At 47.0% G+C, this 22,892-nt stretch overlaps 1 protein-coding gene across 1 annotated transcript in view; it reads left to right on the plus strand.

The window, feature by feature from the left end:
- The window catches only part of COL15A1 (collagen type XV alpha 1 chain), a gene marked incomplete at its 5' end in the record, with an annotated part of 98,451 nt that extends 80,863 nt beyond the window's left edge, over positions 1 to 17,588 (plus strand). Inside the window, 12 exons of the mRNA XM_081103145.1 lie at positions 1,978 to 2,023; positions 4,107 to 4,187; positions 4,607 to 4,656; positions 4,769 to 4,870; positions 5,740 to 5,884; positions 9,628 to 9,692; positions 11,000 to 11,128; positions 11,274 to 11,336; positions 12,033 to 12,092; positions 13,766 to 13,951; positions 15,378 to 15,493; positions 16,469 to 17,588. Of these exons, the coding sequence (XP_080959271.1) occupies positions 1,978 to 2,023; positions 4,107 to 4,187; positions 4,607 to 4,656; positions 4,769 to 4,870; positions 5,740 to 5,884; positions 9,628 to 9,692; positions 11,000 to 11,128; positions 11,274 to 11,336; positions 12,033 to 12,092; positions 13,766 to 13,951; positions 15,378 to 15,493; positions 16,469 to 16,682 (1,257 nt within the window). The 3' untranslated portion in view covers positions 16,683 to 17,588. The remainder of the gene's footprint in view (positions 1 to 1,977; positions 2,024 to 4,106; positions 4,188 to 4,606; positions 4,657 to 4,768; positions 4,871 to 5,739; positions 5,885 to 9,627; positions 9,693 to 10,999; positions 11,129 to 11,273; positions 11,337 to 12,032; positions 12,093 to 13,765; positions 13,952 to 15,377; positions 15,494 to 16,468) is intronic.
- Between the last annotated feature and the right edge of the window lie 5,304 nt (positions 17,589 to 22,892).

Below are 22,892 nucleotides of genomic sequence, written 5' to 3' on the forward strand. Positions count from 1 at the left end.
ATTCTCTCGCTCATTCAATAGATATTAGCTGAGTACTTACCGAATGCTAAGTACCCCACTAGGCCCTGAGGACACAGGGGTGAACTACACAGGGATGGCCTCTGTTCTCAGGAGCTTGCAAATGACAATTTAGAAAGATTTCTTAAAGAAATTAATTAAAAATTTTAAAGATTCCTTAAAGTGAGTTCATAATTGATGCCTATTGAGGTGGTGAGAAGGCTTGGATCAAAGGCTCTAAAATGATGCAGCTTGGCGGTGTGTTTGCCTAAACGTTGTCCATGTCTAAACTTTGAGGCACCCAAGTCTGCAGCCCAGGACCTGGGAACTCTGGCCTGGAAGACAGAGTCTGCCTGTGTAAGGCGACCCGGGGGCCCGGATCTATGCGCGGACAACAGCACGCCAGGTCATGTTTACGCTGATGGATTGAACAGAAACATAACACCTGAGTGTTGGAGGAACCCTCCGGAGTGTGGCTGCATCCCACCTCCTATGGTACCGAAGGGGAGACTGAGTTAGGGCCCAGGGGGCCTCCCAGATAACACGATTCCAGGTTTCTAATGGACCAACCATGGGACAGCACTAGACACGCTTGAGAGTATTGTAAAAATGCAACTGCAATGACCATGACCCGGACTAGGACCCTTTTTAGTAAACATGGCCTGTGGCGGTCTAGACCAGTGATTCCCAAAGTGGGCGCTACCGCCCCCTGGTGGGCGCTGCAGCGATCCAGGGGGGGCGGTGATGGCCACAGGTGCATTTGTTTTAACTTTTTTTGTATTACCTTTCTATTCTGAGTTCAATAAATAGTTTCATAATTTCAAACTTCAATGTTTCTAATTTACACCTTTCTTTACTATATTTTACAAAAAAGGTAGAAACATTAATACATATATCTTTCTGTTTAATTGCTATTAAAATTTTAAAAAAATTAATTTCCAGTGGGCGCTGAGTAATATTTTTTCTGGAAAGGGGCGGTAGGCCAAATAAGTTTGGGAACCACTGGTCTAGACGTTACTGAAAAGAAGCCAAAGAGGAGATCAGAGCACGTTTGCAGAGTGTTTTTATTTCATGCTGCTGGACACCATGGGGGCTGGGCCAGCGACATTCCTTGACCAGCTCTCAAAATGGACACTTGAAAGAGAAATGTTTCCTTTCACATCCAGCATTGCGCAAACCCCTTTGAAATACAGCCCCTTCCAACCATCACAATTTACAGCTCATGCCTGGAGTGGAGGGACTTTACCAGCAAAACCACAGCATTATCAGCTTAGCGCTGGGGCTTTCATCCTTAACCTAGAAATGTTTTTCCCTAAAGAGTCCCCTCCCTTCCCTTTCCCCATCTTCTATCAGTGACCCCTGAGCAGTTTGTGACCCTCCCCCCAAAAGCTTAGGGGAATCCTGGCACCAGGGGGATCATTCTGATTCCACATATCAACTGCGAAAAAGGTGAAGACAGACTATTAAAAGCATGGTGGCAAGTGGCTCTGTTCTAATAGGTAAAGACATGCAGGAACCTGGGAGTGAACTGGGATCAGCTTGGACTCCAGACCCCAGGCACTTAATATGGAGTCCAGAATAGCCCTCCCAGCCTAATGATAATCCCTCCATTGTTGATTACCACCACCCTCAGTTCCTGTTCATTATGCTCATTCCTGGCCATACGCAGTAGCCAAACTAATGGCATCCCAGCTTCGTGGCAGGGTACATCACTAGCTTGACCTCTCACGTGAGTCAATTCATTGATAAAAAAAAAAATAGGAGGCCAACAATACTCAGGGTTGGCCAAACCAACCCTGCTGCCATTTATTGTCTTAAATCTTTGGGCTTCCCCTTTGCAGAGTTGTTTGGCCAGGAGGCCTGACGCCATGATGTCGCTCCTCCTGCCACACACTCCCCCGGAGCAGGGGACAGTGGCTACCTGTGCATGCAAACTCCAGGACAGGGTTCACATGTATGACTTTGCCTTTCTCTCTCCAGGTTGGTGCGGCTCATCCTGGGAATTCAGAACTCATCACCTTTCACGGTACACACTCCCTCCTTCACCTTACATTTCTCTGGCATATTTCCAGACCGTCGTGCCTCCGCTGGCATAGTTTTTATCTGCCCATGGGCATAGACTCAGTGGTCAGGAAGAACTGGCTGTTCTAGTATGTGTTAGGAGGGGCTCCCAGCTGAGCAAAGGCTGTGGGACGGGGCATTTCTGTTTGGTTCTGTCACCCATCTGTTTATCCTACACATCTTGGCTGAGTCTCCCAGTTAGCAGGAAGCGCTCCATTTGTCCATTTGTTAGTTTATTCATAAAGCATCCACTGAATCCTCCTTGCTTGGTGCTGTCCCACGCACTGGGCTGAGACAGGTGAATCCTCCACCATCCCTGCCACCCAGGCCCGTAGGCACTGTTAGGTGAGAGTAGTTTAAAAATCACCACAATGCAGTATATCAAGAGCTAGTACAGGGCAGGGCCAGGGGAGCCCAGAAAACCTTTGCTGCAAAGTGTTCTTGGACCAGCAGCATCTTCATCTCCTAGGAGCTTGTTAGAAATGCAGGGCCCTCGGCCTCCCTGCAGACCTGCTGAGTCAAAGCTGCATTTTAACAAGCGCCCTGCTGGGGTGCAGCACAGTAGAGTATGAGAAGCCCTGGCTCTGAGCATTTGATGAGCAAGTTCAAGGCCTGTGGGAGCTCATCTACCACACAGAGAGTGGGAAAGTTCCAGAAACTGAGCACGCAGGTGAGCGCTCAGTCTGGTCCTCTGTCCCCACACACCCCTTTGTCCCCCTTTTGATTGAGAATTCTGAACACTTGCAGTTTAAACAGGGGAAGCCTTTTTTTTCTTTCCAATACTGACCTGTGGCTGGGCTCTGTCACCCTTAGCCCACCAGGTGGTGGCCTTCCTGGTGATGTCTGGCCCCGTGGCTTTCTGTCACTTTGGTTACAAAGTCCAGGCTGTTTTCAGATTCCATGCTCAGATCCAGTTCAAGGCTTTCCCTTCCTTCTGCTGCAAGGTGGGCCTTGGGGAGGACGGGTGGACGTGAATTTACTTTCTCAGATCCCCAGTGCTTCCCCTTCCTCGTAGGGTTTCTCTGGGAGGAAGGGGAGGGAGCAGACTTGTCTGGATGCAGGCCCTAATGAGCCGGTTGTCCTCCCTCTTACTTGTGGGTCTACCCTGCTCCCTCAATGAGCAGCCACATGGGCAGTGGTGAGCTGGCTGTCCCCTTCTCGGGGCAGCGCCGCTGTCTGTGGTCTCACTGTGGTCCGGTGGAGGCTCCCAGGTCCTGGCCTCAGCCCCCCTCCCCAATCAGTGAGGCCTGGCCGGGTGTGACTGCCACTCCCACTGACACCCCCCCCCCCCCCCCCCGCAGGCAGCATCATTCCCCTGATAACATTCTTCCCGTCCCCCACCCTCCTGCTGGGAAACTGAGCCAAACTTCATCTACGCTGTGTGCCTATCTCTAGGTTCAAGGGCGGCGGTCAGTTGATCTCTCAGACCTTTGGGAACCAGGAATTCAACAATGTAGTGTCCACCACTCATCGAGGTGGGGGGAGGGGTCACTTCTTTTCCTAAATGCTGAACTCCCAGAAGGAGCTCATGCCTCTCCCCCTTCTAAAGAGTTGGGGGAAGGGGTTGCCTGTGATGCCAGTTCTGCAGAAAGGGTGCTTCTCACAAGTACTGCGGGGAGTAGAAGGTCGCACAGTTGGCATCTCTCAACTCTGTCATCCCCTGACACCACCGTGCTGCACAGGCATAGGCGAGGGGAGGCTGCAGGCCTGACTTGGTGTGGAGCCTCGGGCATGTGTGTGAAACTGTGGGAGAGAGTTAACCAGCTTCTGCTGGGCTCCCATGATGCACTGCTGGTTTCTTCATGATGGCACATTCCATTACCCATCCTGCCTCCCATTACGCTTCACTGTGTCTGTCTCCCCGAGACCAAGCCTTTCCAGGTCTGCTTCACCATCAGTCAGAGAAGGATTTTAAACTCTTAATAGGCCTTTGTTCATTGAGTGGACTTTGCGAAAGGGGCTCCATTTGAAAAACTTGTCTCAAAAAATGTTTTATATAAAATGAATTTTCTGCTTTTTTTTTTTAATGTATGTGTATTTGGTGGCAGGTGTTAAAGGAGAAAAAGGAACCTGGGGTCTTCCAGGCTCCAAAGGAGAAAAAGGCGACCAGGGGGCCCAGGGACCACCAGGTATTTCAACTCTTGGGCTAGATCTTGCCTTTGATTGTTGTCCCTGAGAAATCCAACTGAGCCAGAAAGTAAGGCTAATTCCATAACCACCCTGACCGCAAGCTGCACAGAGTTCAAGAGAGACCCAGTCGTGGGTGACATGTCCAAGATGGAACATTGTCAGGAGAGACTAGAAGTTCCTATTATTCATGCTCCATATGCCAAACGAGGCCTAAAGGGATGTGCCAAGATCCCACAGTGCCTGAGGTGGGGATCCAGGCCAGGACTGTTTCGGCCTCCAAGCCCAGTGCCCACTCTGTTAGCTAAATCAATGCAGAGTCACTTCCACTAGGAAATAATCATGGGTGCCAACGTGGCGCCTCTTCTTTTTAAATTTCTGAGATTGTGATTGAGAATTTTATGAGGCGTTTCTTTTGCAGGCCCTCCAATGGACCCAGCTTACCTAAGACATTTTATAAACAGCTTGAAGGTGAGTATTTGTCTCCTAAATTTGGGCCTGTGTTTCCAAGTTCTCAGGTGTATGTCAGAGACTGGTTCTTCCTACTCGTATTAAATGTTCTTTGAATGTTCTCTGCTTCCAGGGGGAGAATGGAGACAGGGGGTTTAAAGGAGAAAAAGGAGACTCTCCCGGCGACTTCTCTGTGTCAGGACCTCCAGGCCGGCCAGGAAGTCCAGGCCTGGCTGTGAGTAGTAACCCCTCCGCACCACCGTCCTTGTCAAGTCACCGCTTTCCCTGAAACCCCCCAATATGACTAGGCAGTTGGAGAGTCAAGAGTCAGTCATTAGCCACAAGCTGAGGTGGGACTTGGGCGTCAGCCTCTTGTTGACGGAGGGGGACTTGTCTGAGGCCCACAGAGGACAGGGAGCTGGCCAACGCCATAAGCATTCAAGTTACTTCCAGGTCTCTAACTGGCTGCCTTGTTCGTGTTAACGGTGGGAAATTGCTGAATATGAAAAGATGTTAATAGTGAACACATCAGATAGTGGAGACAGAATGGAAGGTGAGGGAGGCATTTTTCAGAGGGGCGATTTCATTCTTTTGAAATTTCATCAAAGAGGAAGCTCTTAGATGGGCTTGATCTTCTTGGGCTAACAAGTTTCTCCAGGACACAAAAGAGGAAATCGAGTTATTCCTCTAATAAGAGTATGATGAGATCACTGACCCTCAGGGACCATAAGCAATCTCTGGTCCCAGAGCTTGCCATAAGGGCAGACTCAGCAAAGCCAGGAGTCCAGGGTTCCATTTCCAGATCTGCTTCCGTTTGCTTTGGTAAAGTCTTGTCCACAATCTAGGTCTCAGCTTCTTTATCTGTGAACTGAAAAGGCTAGGCTAGATGATCTTCTAGTTTGGGGCTCTCTGGGGTACTCGGGAGTGTCATTCAACACAGTGTCTGGGCATTCACCACTTGAGTTGTGCCCAAGATTGGGGATAATGTTGACAATAGCTAGTATTTATTGACTACTTACAAATGTCCTCTTAAAAAGAATAGGGGGGATTTCTAGTGGTTAATGGTGCTTTCTCTCTTCTGTTCCTGTGCCCTTGCCTTCACAGGGTCAGAAAGGGGAGACTATCGTTGGGCCCCAGGGACCCCCCGGTGTTCCTGGCCTACCTGGGCCACCTGGCTTTGGAAGACCTGGTTCTCCTGGGCCACCAGGACCCCCAGGGCCACCAGGACCTCCAGCTATCCTAGGAGCAGGTTAGTACTGCGATGGTGCCCACACTTATGCCATCTGGTGGCATGTCAACTGCACTGACAAAGGGCTGCTTCCCCAATGGAACTTCCTTCCTCCCTTCCTTCCTTCCTTCCTTCCTTCCTTCCTTCCTTCCTTCCTTTCTTTTTTAAAAACATTGAGATAATTTATAAAATTCACCCATTTAAAGTCTACAATTCATATATTCACAAGGTTATGCAGCCATTGCCACTCTAATTCCAGTACAGTTTTATCACCTCAAAAAGAAACCCTGTACCAATTAGCAACACGCCTCTACCCCCATCTCCCAAACCTGGCGACCAATGATGTATTTTCTGTATCTGTAGATTTGCCTATTCTGGACATTTCATATAAATGAAATCACATACTATGTGGCCTTTGTGTTTGGCTTCTTTCACTTAACACAGTGCTTTCAAGGGTCCACATTGCAGTGTGTGTCAGAATTTCATTCCTTTTTATGGCTGCTTAACATTCCAGTTTACATTTTGTTTATTCATTCATAAGTTGATGGACGTTTGAGTTGTTTCTACTCTTTGACTGTTATGAATAGTACTGTATGAACATACGTGTACAAGTTTTTGTGTGGGTGTGTGTTTTCAGTTCTCTTGGGTATATACCTAGGAGTGGAATTGTTGGGTCATACATGTTTAACTCCTTGAGGAACCTTATCAGACTGTTTCCCAAAGTGGCTGCACCATTTTACATTCCCTCCATCAGTGTACAGAAGTTTCAATTTCAGCCCTGGCTGGGTGGCTCAGTTAGTTGGAGCATTGTCTCATACACCAAAAGGCTGCAGGTTTGATTCCCAGTCAAGGAACATATCTAGGTTGCGAATTTGGTCCCAGTGCATGTATGTGAGGCAACCGATGGATGTTTCTCTCTCACATCTCTCTCTCTCTCTCTCTCTCTCTCTCTCTCTCTCTCTCTCTCTCCCTCCCTCCCTCTCCCTCCCTCCCTCCCTCCCTCCCTCCCTCCCTCCCTCCCTCTTTCTGTTCATCTCTCTCTCTCAAATGAATAAACATGTCTTCGGATGAGGATTTAAAAAAAGTTTCAATATCTCCTCCTCTTCATCAACGCTTGTTATTACCTTTTTTTTCTAGTCACGCTAGTGTGTGTGAAGTGATACTCATTGTGGTTCTGATTTGCATTCCCCTAAAAACGCCTTATGTTGGGTATCTTTTCATGTGTGGGTGGAAACTTCTTGACTGCTTTGCCTATCCCTGGGCCTTATGGAACTTGAGGACCAGAATTGATTCTAACTCTCTATGTAAAAATTCTTTCACCTGTTGGTGCCTCACTTTCTCAAATGGAAAATGGGTGAAACAGAAGAAAATCTCCATTTACCAATGCCAGGAACTCTGCTAGTCAGTCTACTACATTATTTTATTAAAATCTCACAAAGCCCTTCAAGGAAAGTATCAGCATCCCCATTTTGCTGATGAGAAAAGTGAGATCCAGAGACATTTAGGAACCTTGCCAAGGTCACACAGCTAGTAAGTAGCACCAACAGGTTTAGGACCCAGGTCAGTGTAGCTCTGAAGCCTGTGTTGTTTCCACTGTGCCCATGGTGGGAAAATAATACTAGCAGCAATAATAGCATGGCTGCATCACTTCTTGTGATTTGGGCTGGCATGAGCCAGGTGTGGTGGAAGCACACCTGGGAAGATATCTGCAATGTGTGGGCACCAGGGAGAACTTTACATAGTGGGTGACGTTGGGGCTGGGGCCTTGACTTAGTCTTGGATCTTTGGACTACAAGTGACAGAAATGTAACTCAGACTAGACCCAGCAGAAGTGACACATACAGCATGTCAAGGAAAGGTGAACCGTCAATGGGTGGGAGACGCAGATGTGCGGCAGGACCTCAGGTACAACCAGAACCAGGGGCCCAACCCCTGCGAGGGTCCTCTGGCTGTCTCTTGTCTCAGCTTCTCTCTGTATGCACACTTCATGTTTCTTCACCACAGACCACATCCTCTGCATGGTGGGAAGGAAATATGGTTACTGACAGCTTACAGCTTCTACTGTCAGCTAGAGATCTTGGCCTCTCTTCTCAGTTTTTGTTTGCAAAGTCCTGGGACGGAGCAAGTCTTGGGAAAGGCTTTTGATTGGCCTGACTTGGGCCAGGTGCCCAACCTATGGGCAGGAGGTAGGATCACATGAGAATATGGCAGCTCCTTCTGGAACCAAATGGTTGTAGAGGTGAAGGGGAAGATCCCAAGAGAAGGTGAAGGTACTGGTCCTGCAAAGAAAGAAGGTGCTGAATTGATAAACCATCGGTGTCTTGAGGGATGAGCAGGCATTACAGGAGCGGGGAGGGGGGACATTATAGGGAGAGTACAGGATACAGAGGATCTGTTGTCCATAGTAGCCCTACACTAGGGGCCCCAGGACTCCATAATGAATAGCAATTCACGGTTTACAGAACACTCCCAGATTCATTAACCCACTTAATTTTCACAGCATCCTTGGGAGGGAGATGAAATGGAAACTACTATAAAACTCATTTTGTTCATGAAGACATTGAAGCTCAGAGAGGTTAAGAAACTTGCTCAAGGTCACAAGTACTAGGAAGAGGCATGGCTAAATCCAAGTCCTCTACCTGCTCTCCACTGGACATTCACCACCTGTGTACAGATCTTCAAGTCCTGTGTCGGAACTGCAAACTTACTGGCAATGACCTGAAAAATCTGATACAGTCAAAACATCCTTAACTCTGCAAGAGCCTTGCAGAGTTGAGGGACGAATAGGGGTTTGGAAAGGTAGAAGGAGAAGAAAAGAATAGCTGTAATAATGTTTCTTTATGCTTGCCCGTTTTGTTGGGGAACCATAAACTTCTTGAAAATTCAAAGATCGCCTCAGGGAGCAGTCATCCCACTAACGTTTTATGTAGAATTGTGTGTGTGTGTGCAAGTGCATTTTTCTAGGGAAGAGGGCAGTAGCCTCGATCTGATTAAGCGCTGTGTGACTCTTCAAAAGCAAGAGCCTCTGGCAAATTGAATGCTGTACAATTTGCAAAGCACGTGCCTAGTTTGTATTTTCCTCAGTTCTCATTACAGCCCAGTGAAGAAGAAATGCCTGCTTACCTTTCACAGATAAGGAAGCTAGGGTTTGGAGAGCTTGCTGTTTCCCCAAGATCACACAGCTGAAATCGGGGACCTGAGGCCATGTCTCCTGGCCCCAAGGCTCCTGTCACTTCACCTACTTGCCCTCCTTCTGCAGCCTGGCACCTTCTCTTCCTCTTTCTGAGCCCGCTTCCTCTGTTCAGTAGTTTTTGGATGTGAGTGACAGAAAACGCAACCCAGACTGACTTATACAAACAACAGGAACCAGGGGGATGTGTTCACTTATAAAATGGAAAAGTCCTGGCCAGGGCTTCATCCAGTGCTCTCATCAAGAAGCCCGAATGGACACCGACACTGGGGCGGTGGGGGCTTGCCCGGGGTGGGAATGGCTGGAGGGGGGGTGGGGTGGGGGTGGGGGTCAAGCAGGGAAAAAGGAGACATATGTAAAACTTCAGACAATAAAAAAAGAAGAAGAAGAAGCCCAGCACTTCCCCGAACCAGTCCTCGTGGCTCAGTCCGGTGCTGGGTCCAGAGTGCCCAAGGTTCAGAGGCAAGCGCCCATGCTTGCAGCACTGCGCGTGCTCCCCTTAGGACCAGCTAACACCGAGGTGTTTTTTGGAGAGTGTGGCTTTTTCTAACTTCTCTTTTCTGCTTTGTCACAGCTGTGGCCCTGCCAGGCCCGCCTGGCCCTCCAGGACAGCCAGGGCTTCCCGGATCCAGAAACCTGGTCAGTATAGTGATCAGTGCGTATCCATCCTCTGCTTTAGACGGGTTTTCTCAGCACTTCGGTTACAGTGTGTAGGGGCTGCGACACCTTTATGTTGGAATGAGGCCTCCCTGATGGCCGCATTGGTGCAATCCCACACACAGAGGGTATTTATTATCTCTTTAGGTGACTTAGTAAGTAAAAAGATGCTGAATACAAAATCATTGATGATTTCAGTTGTCCCCTTTTATTCCTTAATTCACTAAACTAAGGAGAACCAATCATATGACATCAAAAACAGAAGCACTGGAGTGTCAACAGTATCTCAACAGGCCCCGTGCTGGTAACTCAGCCTCCTCTGTTCCGCCAAAGGATGTCTCTTGTGCGGCCATCGCTCTGCAGGTCACTGGGGCAGGCAGAGCGCCCCGAGACTCCGATGATGCACCAGCAGAGGGGCAGTACCTCCCCAGGATGTCAGGAGTCCTACGAACGCTCTGTGATCTTTGCGGGCTTTTAGTTGGGAAAGCGGGCTGCCAAGTGAAAGAGCGGTCCAGCAGATAATGGAATTTTGGTATTTGCTGCCGTTGGGGGATTTCTAAGCCATTTTGAGGCATAGTTATTACTTCAAGGCTAAGTGAAAATTAATCTTTTATAATCCTGCTCAGTTGGAATGAAAACTAAAAGCTCTCTTGGCTGATATTTCTTTGAGACTTGGTGCTCTTCGATAGACTTTTGCAGCTTCTCTGTCTGCTCTTGGCTATGCCGAGGTGACGGTCTAACCTTTGGCAGCTTTCTAGACAGAGAAATGACAGAGCCTCGTTTTCTACCAGATATTTAATGTTGTAACTACCCGGCGAGGCAAGAAAGATTCAAGACCTAAGTAGAATTGAAGTTCCAAATGAAACCACATTTGAAGCTCTGTGAGCAGCAGCGTGAGACAGCACATTTAACCCTGTCAGCGCCACTGAGCAGCTCACAGAAATGGAAGTGGCCAAACTTCCCGACCACTTTGCTGATATTGGCACCCCACAAAGGCCACTCTCCACAGTTTTTAAATGTCTTTATACTCGCAGCCTATGATCTTCTTGTTTTAACATATCTATTACAATTTAGAGTTGTGTTCCAAAGTAATTCATGTTTTTTTTGTTTTATCAAAAAGACTGTCCTTTGGTTATGAGGACGCTATGTATCACCCTATGGTACCATAAGCCTTTTCATTGACGAAGAGGCGGGTGGCTTATATTGGACTTGACAAGGAGGCCAGCTTTCTGAGTGTGCCACGGCTCCCATGATAACTGTAGTATTTGGAATTTTAAACGCCCTGGCAGGTGACAGCCCTGAGGAGCATGGACGACATGCTGCAGAATGCACATTTGGTGATAGAAGGGACATTCATCTACCTGAGGGACAGCACCGAGTTTTTCATTCGTGTCAGAGATGGTTGGAAAAAATTACAGGTAATTCTTCAACTTTCTTGAATAAATTGCCTCCAAATATCCCTGAAAAGTAATAATCTACTCCAGTGAATGTTATTTTTCCATTTTAAAAATAGGTGAACAGTTTGCAGTTGGCTGATTTTCAATGTACTGTTTTTTCTTAAAGCTGGGAGAACTGATCCCCATTCCTGCCGACAGCCCTCCACCTCCCGCGCTTTCCAGCAACAACGTGAGTAGTTTTCCTGCCTTGTGTCTTGCTCAGCATTTACTGATTCCCCCTCCCCCCCCCCCCCCGGTTCCCGGCACCACACTCTCCAAACTCTGGACAGCCAGCGCTGCGTGGTTCGGTATCTGGTGGACGCCCAGGAATGACCAGGTGCCCACAGAATGTTCTCACTACAGAGTGGAGGGAGATCTGGACCCAGAGTCTGGAGATCTGTTTCCATGTCGTAGCTGAACCTCTGGTTGAGGGGCTTTCCCTCTCTCGGCCTCAGTTTATTCATATATCATGGTTGGCATAAGTGATCTTAAAGAACCCTTTAATATTTGACACTTGTCGGCAACTTACATTGTCCATTTCTTGACCCTACAGCCACCTTCGAGACAGGTACTATCATCCCATTTTGCAGATGAGGAAACAGGCTCTGAAGAGGTGACTTGCTCTATTAAGGGAATGGGTCAGCTGTAAAACACGGGCCTTCTGCTTCCCTGATTCAGTGCTCTTTCTAAAAGACTGAAAATATTCCCTTCCTTTCTGAGAATTATTTTTTTTCATTCCCAGTTAAGAGTGGCCCAAAGACCATGACAAACTAAAGTACCTTCTCCAGAAACTTTGCACTTATACCTCAATGTACTCTGAAGAACAGATTGAATGAAATGAAAATAGTCAGAACTGTTTGTTTTCTTTCTTTTTTTTACATAATAGCCACATCCGCTTCGGCCTCCACTGACGTCTGTTTCAAGTGTCAATTATGGGAGGCCTGCAGTAAGTATAATTCATGCACTTACCCTGCAAATGCTGAATGTGTGTCTACTATGTGCTAGGTCCCATGCTGGGCACACAGCTCCTACTGTCAAGGTGCAAACAGACTAGCAAGAGAGTCAAACAAAAAAATAGGTAATTACAGTACATTGTGCTAAGTCGTTTGGGTGAGGCAATCAAAGGGATGCTGGGGGGGTGCAAGGAAGGTCGAAGAAGTCTGCCTCCTTTAGAGGAGGTGACCTCTAAACTAAGATCTAAAAGGCAGTTGAGAGCAGGAGAAAGCCAGGTGGGCGGAAGAGAGTGGGAATTCCAGGCAGAGGGCATACGGAACAGCGGGAGGCAAGGGGGAGTGTGTACATTTCTATAATTCTGAGTATTTCAGTCTGACTGAAGGAGTAGAGTTCAAGAGACGTTCAGTATGCAAAGGGCACGGGCTAGTCATCAAGGGCCTGTAAGCCAAACTTCTGACTTTGACCTTCTCCAGTGGACAATGAAAAGTATTAAGCAAGAAAAGGGTATTATAAGATTAGCATTTCAGAAATTACTTTGGGTTTAGTGTACAAATGGATTAGAGGGGACAAGACCAGGGGTCCTAACACCAGTTAGGCAGCTACTCTAGTATCTGGACCAGCAGTCGCCAACCGTTGGTCCGCGGACCACTGGTGGTCCATGAGTTCCAAAAGGTTGGCAACAGCTGATCTGGACTATGATCATAGCAGTGAACCTAGAAAAGTGGGCAGATTGGAAAGAAAAGGAAACAGGGGGCGGGAGGGCGGGCAAATGTGCTAATTGACTGGATAAGGGGAGGCGTGGATGAGGGAGTTCAAGAATAATGTCCAGGTTTCCGCTTGGGTAACTGAGAGTCCTTTCCAGAGTCATTTGCAGAAAGTGAAACTCTTGTCCCTGCTATTAGTCTGCTCCACTGTCTTTACAGACCAGCTTTTGCAAAAATCTTTCTTCCTAACTCCCTTCCACCCCCACCCCAACACACAGACATAGGTTATATCTTCAAAGCTTACATACAACCTTGGGTTGTCATGCACTGATCCTGGCCCTAGTTCAATGTGATCTTACAGCTGCAGAGCCCAATACTTTCTGACTCAATTCAGAGTGTTGAGAGAGATGGTTTACATGGGTCATCTTGGGTCAATCGCTCACTCCCAGACAAATCAAAACTAGCCAAGATTGCATGGCCTAAGACCACTTTTTTAAACAAGAGTTGTAAGGGCATTTTAGCAAAGAACAAGGCATGGGTTTGGCAGACACCAGAAGCATGTTCCCTATCATACTGTCTTTACCATGCAGGAGTTCACCTTAGGCACCTATAAGCCTGAGGCACCTGTTGGATATCTGAGTGGAGACTTCCAGGAGGGAATAGGATCTGAACATATGAAACACCACAGTGGGTCTGGTCTGGAGATTTAGACTTAGAGTCTTTAGCCAAGCCATGGCAATAATGATGGAGTGGTAGGATTCCCGAAAGAGAATCTCTACAGTGAGAAGAGATTGGACCATTAGGAGCCCCAGGTAGAGATTGAATAAGACGCCCTCCGGTGTGCCTTCCATTCTAAGAAGTCTGGGATCTCATTAGGAACATGAGATGGTTATGGGACTTGGAGTTTGCCTTTCACTCTTTAACTGTACTGTCTTCTCTAATTTTTTTTATTTTTTTGCAGCTGCACTTGGTTGCTCTGAACATGCCATTTTCTGGGGACGTTCGAGCTGATTTTCAGTGCTTCCAGCAGGCCAGGCATGCAGGACTGTTGTCCACCTACCGAGCATTCTTATCCTCCCATCTGCAAGATCTCTCCACAGTTGTGAGGAAAGTGGAGAGATACAGCCTCCCAATAGTAAACCTCAAGGTAAAAATAAATACTGTCCCTGTTGCCTCCTGGGTACACTGGTCTCCACAGGGACTGGAGGCAGTTGCCACTTTCTGACATCGTCCCAAGTGTGCTGGTTCCAGGCCCAGCCTGTCCCTGATTGGCTGTGTGACTTCGGATCTTAGTTTTCTAACATTTACAGTAGCCTTCCTGCCTGGATGGTATGACTCATGGAGCAGACAGGAGGGAGGAATAATGACCTCTTTCACTTACATAGTTTTCAAATGTTTACAAAGTACTTTACATTCATTATCTTAATAGGTACTTCCAATAAAAAATGGAAGTTATTCTTTTGTCTGATGAGGAAACTGAGGCTCAGGAGAAAGACCTTTGCTCAAAGTCACTACAATTTAGAATTAGTTTCCTTGACCCCCACATCTGGGGCTCTTGGTTCCACCTGAGATGCCTTCTGTAGGGCACTGGCTGAGTGGTATCAGAGAATAGCTGGTAATCACTGGTCGCAGAGCAGACACCTTGTCCTGCCACCAGGTTTGGTGTCTTCGACACATCTAAGCTGCCAAAGCCTGGAAGATATTTCTCTGCCCCCACTTGGAGGCAAGGCAGGGCTTCATAGGATCCTTCAGTGGTATACTTATACCATGGAAGTAGCCGACTCCTTTAAAGCTGCAGAGGTACCGCTCTGTTTCTGCTCACACACATCCATCCTGGGTCCTGACCTCCCACTAGATCTCAAAGGTACTTTGAGACCCTCTGGTCCTTGGGACTTTAGTACTTCCATTTGTGACCAAATTATTTGTATGCTTGGAATAAAAATAACTGAAGGGAACAGGGCTCCTTCAGAAAAAGGAGCAAGAGATTTATCTCCATGATGTGGATTGACACAAATGTGAAGCTCAGTATATACATGTAAAATATTTTCAAACAATAATAAAATAAAGACCTAAAACACACTTTTGATGGGATGGGGCCTTGTATACATTTTATAAGAAAAATTAGTTCAAGAAATAAGATAGTAAAACTGAAAGGGTTCAGGAATGGATGATAAAATCAGACAACAGGTATTTCCTGAGTCGCCACTCTGTCTCTATGATTGAGGTTGACTTCAGTGTGAGGTGACATCTGGCCTTAAAGAATGAGCAAATAGTCCCGGCCAGTGTGGCTCAGTTGGTTGGGTGTCATCCCCTGCACTGAAAGGTTGCCAGTTTGATTTCTAGTCAGGGAACATGCCCGGGTTGTGGGCTCGATACCTGGTGGGGGTGTGCAGGAGGCAGCCTATTGATGTCTCTCTCTCTCGTTCCCTCCCTCTCCCTTCCTCCCTCCCTCTCTCCCCCTCTCTAAAAAATCAATTTTAAAAATCTTTAAATTAAAAAAAAAATGAGTAAATAGCTAGTCCATTTGCAGGCTGATGTATAATGATTCCAATGTGACATTTTTGTCTCCATAGGGCCAAGTACTTTTCAATAATTGGGACTCAATTTTTTCTGGCCATGGAGGTCAGTTTAGTACACATGTTCCAATATACTCCTTTGATGGCCGAGACGTGATGACAGATCCTTCTTGGTAAGTAGGGGTGGAAGCCTCAAAGTATATGGTATGATAGACAGTTTTAGGAGACAGTCTAATCATGGGATGCTTTTGTCAGCTGCCCCTCTGGGGTGTTGCCAGCATAAAGCCTCGGGAGGTAGCTAAGAGAGTCCACTCAAATCCTTATGTATGCTATAAAGAATAGAACAGTACTAACTGTTTTTGGCTCAGTGGATAGAGCGTCGGCCTGTGGACTGAAAGGTCCCAGGTTTGATTCCAGTCAAGGGCATGTACCTTGGTTGTGGCACATCCCCAGTAGAAGGTATGCAAGAAGCAGCTGATCGATGTTTCTCTCTCATCGATGTTTCTAACTATTTCCCTCTCTTCCTCTCTGTAAAAAATCAATAAAATATATTTTAAAAAAAAGAATAGAACAACTCAGCAAATCTTTCCTCAGCATCTACTCTATGCCACACCTGATGCCAGGCCTGGAAGACACAGTATCTACATGGCCCCTACCCTTCCAGGGCTCACAGCCTACAGGGGAAGACAGACACAGACTAGCTGTGATTCCAGCCAGAACATTGCAATGATAAAATGGAGATGCAGATAAGATGATAGGAGCACAGGGAAAGTACTCACCGTTACTTGGGGATGAGAATCAAGAAGGCTTCTGTACGAGTAAGCATTTCATGGACTTTGAAAGACGAGAAAGAAACCCTGGTCTGAGGATGAAAGAGAGGCTGGTTTAGACAAAGGGTCCTCATGAGGGAAGGTTCCGATTCACAGAGCACAGAGTCTGATTTGAGAACATGTATGAGCTGGGTGTGGTTGGAACGTGGTGTGTTCAGCTACTAGTAATTAGAAAGAGGATTGAGGATGGAGAGATGATGCAGGGTCAAACCATGGAGGGCTTAGGGGGTTGGACTTAATTCGCTAAACTTATGCCAATTTGTGCACTGAAATATGCCGTGAAGAAGAAAAAAATAACACGACAAAATTACTTTTCAGGCCCCAGAAGGTCGTTTGGCATGGCTCCAACCCCCATGGAGTGCGTCTTGAGGATAACTACTGTGAAGCATGGCGAACTGCCAGCACAGCAGTCACGGGATTGGCCTCCCCGCTGAGCACGGGGAAGATTCTGGACCAGAAAGCATATAGCTGCGCGAGTAGGCTAATTGTTCTCTGTATCGAAAACAGTTTCATGACCGACGCTAGGAAGTAGTGACCTTCCCATGACCTTAAGAGTTCCCCAATTTTTCTTATGTGAAGAGTTGACACTGAAATCTAAAATGTTTAAATGTTGTAAATATTGGTGGGGTTTTTTTTTATTATTACACGTTCATCACAACAGCAACCAAAGAAAACGTACCTCAATACACTCAAAACTGAAGACATCAACAACTCAGATCAAAGATAAACATCTGATGGGAATATTGGTGCTAGACGCTGCAGGAAACCCCAGGCAGTGCAAACACATCCCAACGTGGCCGAGAGCACGTTGTAGACAAAAGGCCTTGGCACGCTCCCGGCTGCATCCTTCAGAAAGTAATTTCCTCCTTTCAGCCATTGTTGTTGAGTATAAGATGTCCTTCATGTTTTCTTACAAAGTCGGTGTTTAGAAATATTACCCCTCTTTAAGTTATGTGCAGACCCAATGCTTTATTCTTTAATATACACCCATCATTTGCAACTGCTGTTCATACAGAGATACCGAACTGCTCAAATGATCCTATCCGTAGTTTCTGGTATTATCAGATTTTAATGTTTTTATTTTCTGAAATATTGTCGTCATGCTTTAGGAGTTTTATATTTTTGCTACCATCATATTTTAGTATGGCATCTGTTTATATCACTCTGACTTGCTGGAAAAGTTTAAACTCCCAGTTATCTGAAACTAGAAGAGAAATAACACGTAATTCCTACCTTTCCCTTTGGTGCCCCCTCCCCCCACCCCATTCCCCCCACCCCCACCCTGATTTTATGATTTCCCATTTGGCAACTCTTGAATTATAACTGCGATTGAACAAATGGGTTCATGAGGATGACCTTTCTGAGATACCTATATTTCATACTGTATACTTTGATTTTTTTCCATGTAAGTGAACATAAAAACATCTTTTCCAGGCGCTTTCTTTTGTTTGGTTTTTTCCCCTCTAGTTCCTTTATTCTCCACCACTGATGTGGAAATGGCTCCCGGTGGGTTTACGAAGCCTGTCGCTGCCACTTGTGTAGTCCTCAGGGACGATCAGAAAACAGGAAGATTTTCCCATCATGCTCATCTGCTCCTGCTTGTTCTCTCCCGCTTGGAGGGGGCAGCGTGGGGGTGGGCAGAGGAACCCCAGTGTGGGAAACAGGATGAACTGTGACTCAACACTCGACTTTGGACAAGTCTGCTTTTTTCTCTCAAGAAGGTTGGGATCAAATAAGCATAATATCAGCTCCCAGTTATTATACATCAGACTATAAGCACTATTTATCTTTCCTCATAACGCTGTAAGATGGGTGTTTCTATCTCCATTTTATAAAAGAAAAGGTTGAGGGTCAGGAGGTCACACAGCTGCTGAGTGATGGGGCTGGTTTCAGACTCAGGGTCTGTCTCATTCCAGTGCCAGGATCTTTTCAAGGAACCACCGTGCAGAGCTGCCCATCCGCTCCTTCCCAGCTCCCAGTCTGTGACTCCCTGCCTCTGGGCTTGACCCTGCAGGAGAAACAGCATCACCAGGCAAAGGGCATGCCGGGATATTTCCTCCCATTCAGTTCGGCTGGCTCAGAAACTCAGCCAAGTGAATCTACACGAATAGTCCTTGAGGTAGGAAGGAAATTGACCCCAAAAATATCCAGAACCTCCACTTAGGGGCTTCCTAAATAGAGGAGTGATGCGAAACTCTCTAATGAGTCACGGAATGAAGACAGATATAGGTTGGAAAGCCCAAGAGGTGGACTGTTGATCAGACAGTGACGGGGGCTGGGGTGCCTGGATGGACAGGAGCTGTGGAGGAAGGGGAGTGTGAGGCTCTGAGGCCATGAAGTGAAGCCATCCATTTTGGTCAGAGCCCACATGGCCCTGGGTCACAGAGGGGCAAGGTGGGATGGGGGTCTGGGAGAGCCACGAGTAGGAGAGACCCCTTTTTTTAACCTCAGGAAGTGGTGTTGATGTTCATGTCCTGACTTCTCAGTCCTCTTTGTGCATCAGAGCGGGCATAACCCATGGCCCTCCCAGAAGGGACCCTGTATCAACCCCAGCCCTGCTCAGACTCTGAGAAAGACCACTAAAATCCTGGGCCTGGCATTCAAGACCTTCACTGAACACTGCTTTCCTGTCACTTCCCAAGCTGCCGAGGCCCCTCTGCTGGGCTATTTATGCCCTGCCCCATCTTGGGAAAGCCCTAACCACCCTAGGTCTAGCCTGGCTCTCTTGTTAATAGCCAGTGCAGACCCTGCTTCATCTGTGCCCTCACCCTTTCCCCTGAACCTGCCTGCTTTTAGTCACGCTTCCTCCTCTGATCACCTGGTATGTGTAACACCCACATCTTGTCACACGATTGAAACACAATGGCTGAAAGGTCTCTTAAGCCCTCACCCAACTCCTGAATGGACCTCAAGGCCGGGAAATAGAGGAGTGCTCTCAGACATAATAAGGGAGGAAAGATATGCCAGAAGGAGTTCATCTTCGCGGTGTGAATGGTCTTTGGGTCCTTGCTGGGCACTCAAGGTCTGAAGCCTGAAGCAGCCCGAGAGCAGAATCAGAAGGGCAAAGGCACTGCCCCATATCAACCCCTCTCAAGGCCAGGCCCAAGAGGAGGCCGACGCTGAAGGGCCCAAAGGACTGAGGAGAGATGGGGTCGGGGAGACAGAGCATGAAGAGAAGGTCCAGGGCAGTCCTCTCGGCCAACCCGGATGTGGCCACGAGGCGGTGCCTAAAGAAAAGTGACAGGAGCCACCCCAGATTCCTGCACCCTCTGGATCTTGTGGGGCTGGCGCCGTGCGCGGTGTTGCTTGAACCTGTAGGGAGTGCAAGTAGGAGACAGTGTGGAATTCAGGGAACTGCCGGCAATCCAGTAAAGCTGCGTATTAGCCAATAAGGAAAACAAGTGAGATTCATAAGAAAAAGAAGAAAAGGCATGTGTTGGCTCATGAAACCAAATTGAAGGACAGAGGATGCACGAGACTCAAGTGCCATCCTCCCTTTGTGTTCTCTCTCTCTCTCTCTCTCTCTCTCTCTCTCTCTCTCTCTCTCTCGTGTGTGTGTGTGTGTGTGTGTGTGTGTGTGTGTGTGTGTGTCTTGCTTCTGCTTTTGTCTGTATATGGCTTCCTTCCCTCGAACTGAGGACAAGATTCCTTCATGCGGCAGGGGCTGTTCCCAGGCAGCTCCAGCTTTACATTACAGCACCAGCCCAGAGAGTGGCCACAAAGGAGAGCGAAGACTCCCTCTCCCCTCTGGGATCACATCGTTCCTAGAAAGGACTCTGATTGGTCTCGCATGTGTTGTGTGCCCATGACAGTGATTGGCAGCCCCTCCCAAGATAAGTTGTACGCAAGGAATCATCCCTCCACCGAACATATGCGAGGTTTGCTATCACCAGAAAACAGGGTCTGAGGAGGTTGAGAAGAAAGAAGAAAGAAAGAAAGAAAGAAAGAAAGAAAGAAAGAAAGGAAGGAAGGAAGGAAGGAAGGAAGGAAGGAAGGAAGGAAGGAAGGAAGGAAGAAAGAAAGAAAGAAAGAAAGAAAGAAAGAAAAGAAGGGAGGAAGGAAGGAGAGAGAGAGAGAGAGAGAGAGAGAGAGAGAGAGAGAGAGAGAGAGAGAGAAAGGAAGAAAGAAAGAAAGAAAGAAAGAAAGAAAGAAAGAAAGAAAGAAAGAAAAGGAAGGGAAGGAGGGAAGGAAGGAAGGAAGGAAGGAAGGAAGGAAGGAAGGAAGGAAGGAAGGAAGGAAAAAAAGAAAGGAAGCCTTAACCGGTTTGGCTCAGTGGATAGAGCGTCAGTCTGCAGACTCAAGGGTCCCAGGTTCGATTCTGGTCAAGGGCATGTATCTTGGTTTCAGGTACATCCCCAGTAGGGGGTGTGCAGGAGGCAGTTGATAGATGTTTCTCTCTCATCAATGTTTCTAACTCTCTATCCCTCTCCCTTCCTCTCTGTAAAAATTTAATAGAATATATTTTTTTAAAAAAAAGAAAGGAAAAGGATCAAGCACATACAGCAGCAGGAAAGGGCTGAGTGTGGGGTTTGGGGATGGAATGATACACAGTGGTGGGAGCACACTGGCCTGGAACTCTCGGAGAAGGTGTTTGGACTTTACTCTGCAACTGGGTGTGGCACCTGGGACGATTTAAAAGGTGAGAGATGGGATCAGATCTGCCACCCACATGGCTGTCTCAGCAGGGACTGCAGGCAAAGATACGCTGGGGAAAGCTTGTGGTGACTTATGCAATTGCTGACAGCACTCCAAAGAGCTATTAATCCTTTTCAGTATAAACTTTCATATTTATAAATATCAACAAATATTTGATTTGCCAAACCTCTTCAGTCATCTGAGGAGATTAAGCAGTCTCAAGAAGGGAACTAGCAGATCAATCAGAGCAAATGGTTTGTATTAAAAAGAATTATTGCAGAAAACAGGAGCTAACTTTTCAAAAGTTCAAATTTGTATTTTGGTGAAATGTCAGAGGGCAAAAGAAGCATGACCTGGAATTTGAGGAGAACAAGAAACAATTCTTGAAAATAAAATATGTGATTTTATGCATCTCAAAATAAAATAGAATTTCAGCATATATATTCGCAAAAACTGATTTAGTGAGTTATCAGGTAAACTCATAAGAATTAATATGATCTTCTCAGAACACAGACCAAATAATAGATTCATGAGATAAAAAAGAGGGTGGTATATATAATGTCCTGATATTTATATATAACAGGAGCCATAGAATAGGAAAAAAGACTGAATGTAAGCAAACAATTAAAAATAATAATGAAAGAAAATTTCCTGAGCTGAAAGAATATTACCTGTTGATTATAAATAATCCTGGGCAGAATTGTTGTAAAAAAAATCCACCCCAGGGCATAAAGGTAAGTTTTCTGCATTTCAAATGATGATAGAATTCTATAAGGAGATTCAGACTAACACTGGAGTTCTCATTTGCAATATTAAAAATTAGAAGATAATGTATAAATAATCTTATAGATTTAGAATTATAATAATAAAATTTTGCAGCCGGCCAGACTAAGAACAAAAGAGAAATGTCAAGACTCCAAATATAGTATCAGGTACACTTTCTGAGAAACAAAATTTGTGAAATAATTATAACCAAATAAAAATGAGCAGAGAATTAATATCTCCCAGAGTAGAGGGCATTGCAATATTTTAGAAATCTCATAAGAAATAATTCAGGATAATTTATAACTATGTCTAATCAATGTTTCCTAATCCTATCTAATAAAAGAGAAACATGATAATTAGCCGTACCTCCACTACCCTTCCCATTGGCTAATCAGGGTGATATGCAAATTAACTGCCAGCCAAGATGGCGGCCGGAAGCCAGGCAGCTTGAAGTTAACATGAGGCTTGCTTGCTTCAGTGATGGAGGACTCCAACTTTCCCCGCCTGCCGCTGTCGGCCTCTGAGCTTGCAGTTTGAAACATTGTTACAAATATAGTAGCTAAACAAAACCCCAGAAACCTGCTTTCAGCCAGCCGGGATCTCAGAGCTGGAGTTGAAACAGTGTTTCAATTATAGAACCCAAACAAACCAGATACCTGCTTTCAGCAGCAGAGGCCTCAGAGCTGGAGCCAGAGCTAAAGCTGGCCCAGAATAAAAAAAGAAAAAGAAAAAAAGGAGCAGTTGGGAGCTTCAGTCACCAGCCAGCCTGAAAACAGCCATCAGCCCCTCACCCAGACTGGCCAGGCACCCCAGTGGGGACCCCCACCCTGATCCAGGACACCCTTTGGGGCAAACCAGCCAGCCCCCACCCATTCACCAGGCCTCTATCCTATATAGTAAAAGGGTAATATGCCTCCCAGCACCGGGATCAGCGGAGCCGTGAGGCCTCCCGGCACCAGGATCAGCATGACAGGGGGCAGCGCCCAAACCCCCTGATCGCCCTGCGTCTCTGTGTGTGACAGGGGGCGGGGCCACAACCTCCCTATCTGCCCTGCTCTGTTCGGGACAGTTGAAGGCGCCCCAACCCCCTGATCAGCCCTGCTCTGTGTGTGACAGGGTGCGGCGCCCAACCCCCCCCCCCACAGGCCCTGCTCTGTGTGTGATGGGGTAGAGCCATAACCTCCCCATTGGCCCTGCTCTGTGCATGACAGGGGGCGGCGCCCCAACTCCCCAATCGGCCCTGCTCTGAGCCCGACCAGGGGCTGCACCTAGGGATTGGGCCTGCCCTCTGCCACCTGGGAGCAGGCCTAAGCCATCAGGTCGTTATCTCCCGAGGGGTCCC

The sequence above is a fragment of the Myotis nattereri genome (assembly GCF_964212035.1).
Source record: "Myotis nattereri genome assembly, chromosome: 12".
NCBI lineage: Eukaryota > Metazoa > Chordata > Mammalia > Chiroptera > Vespertilionidae > Myotis > Myotis nattereri.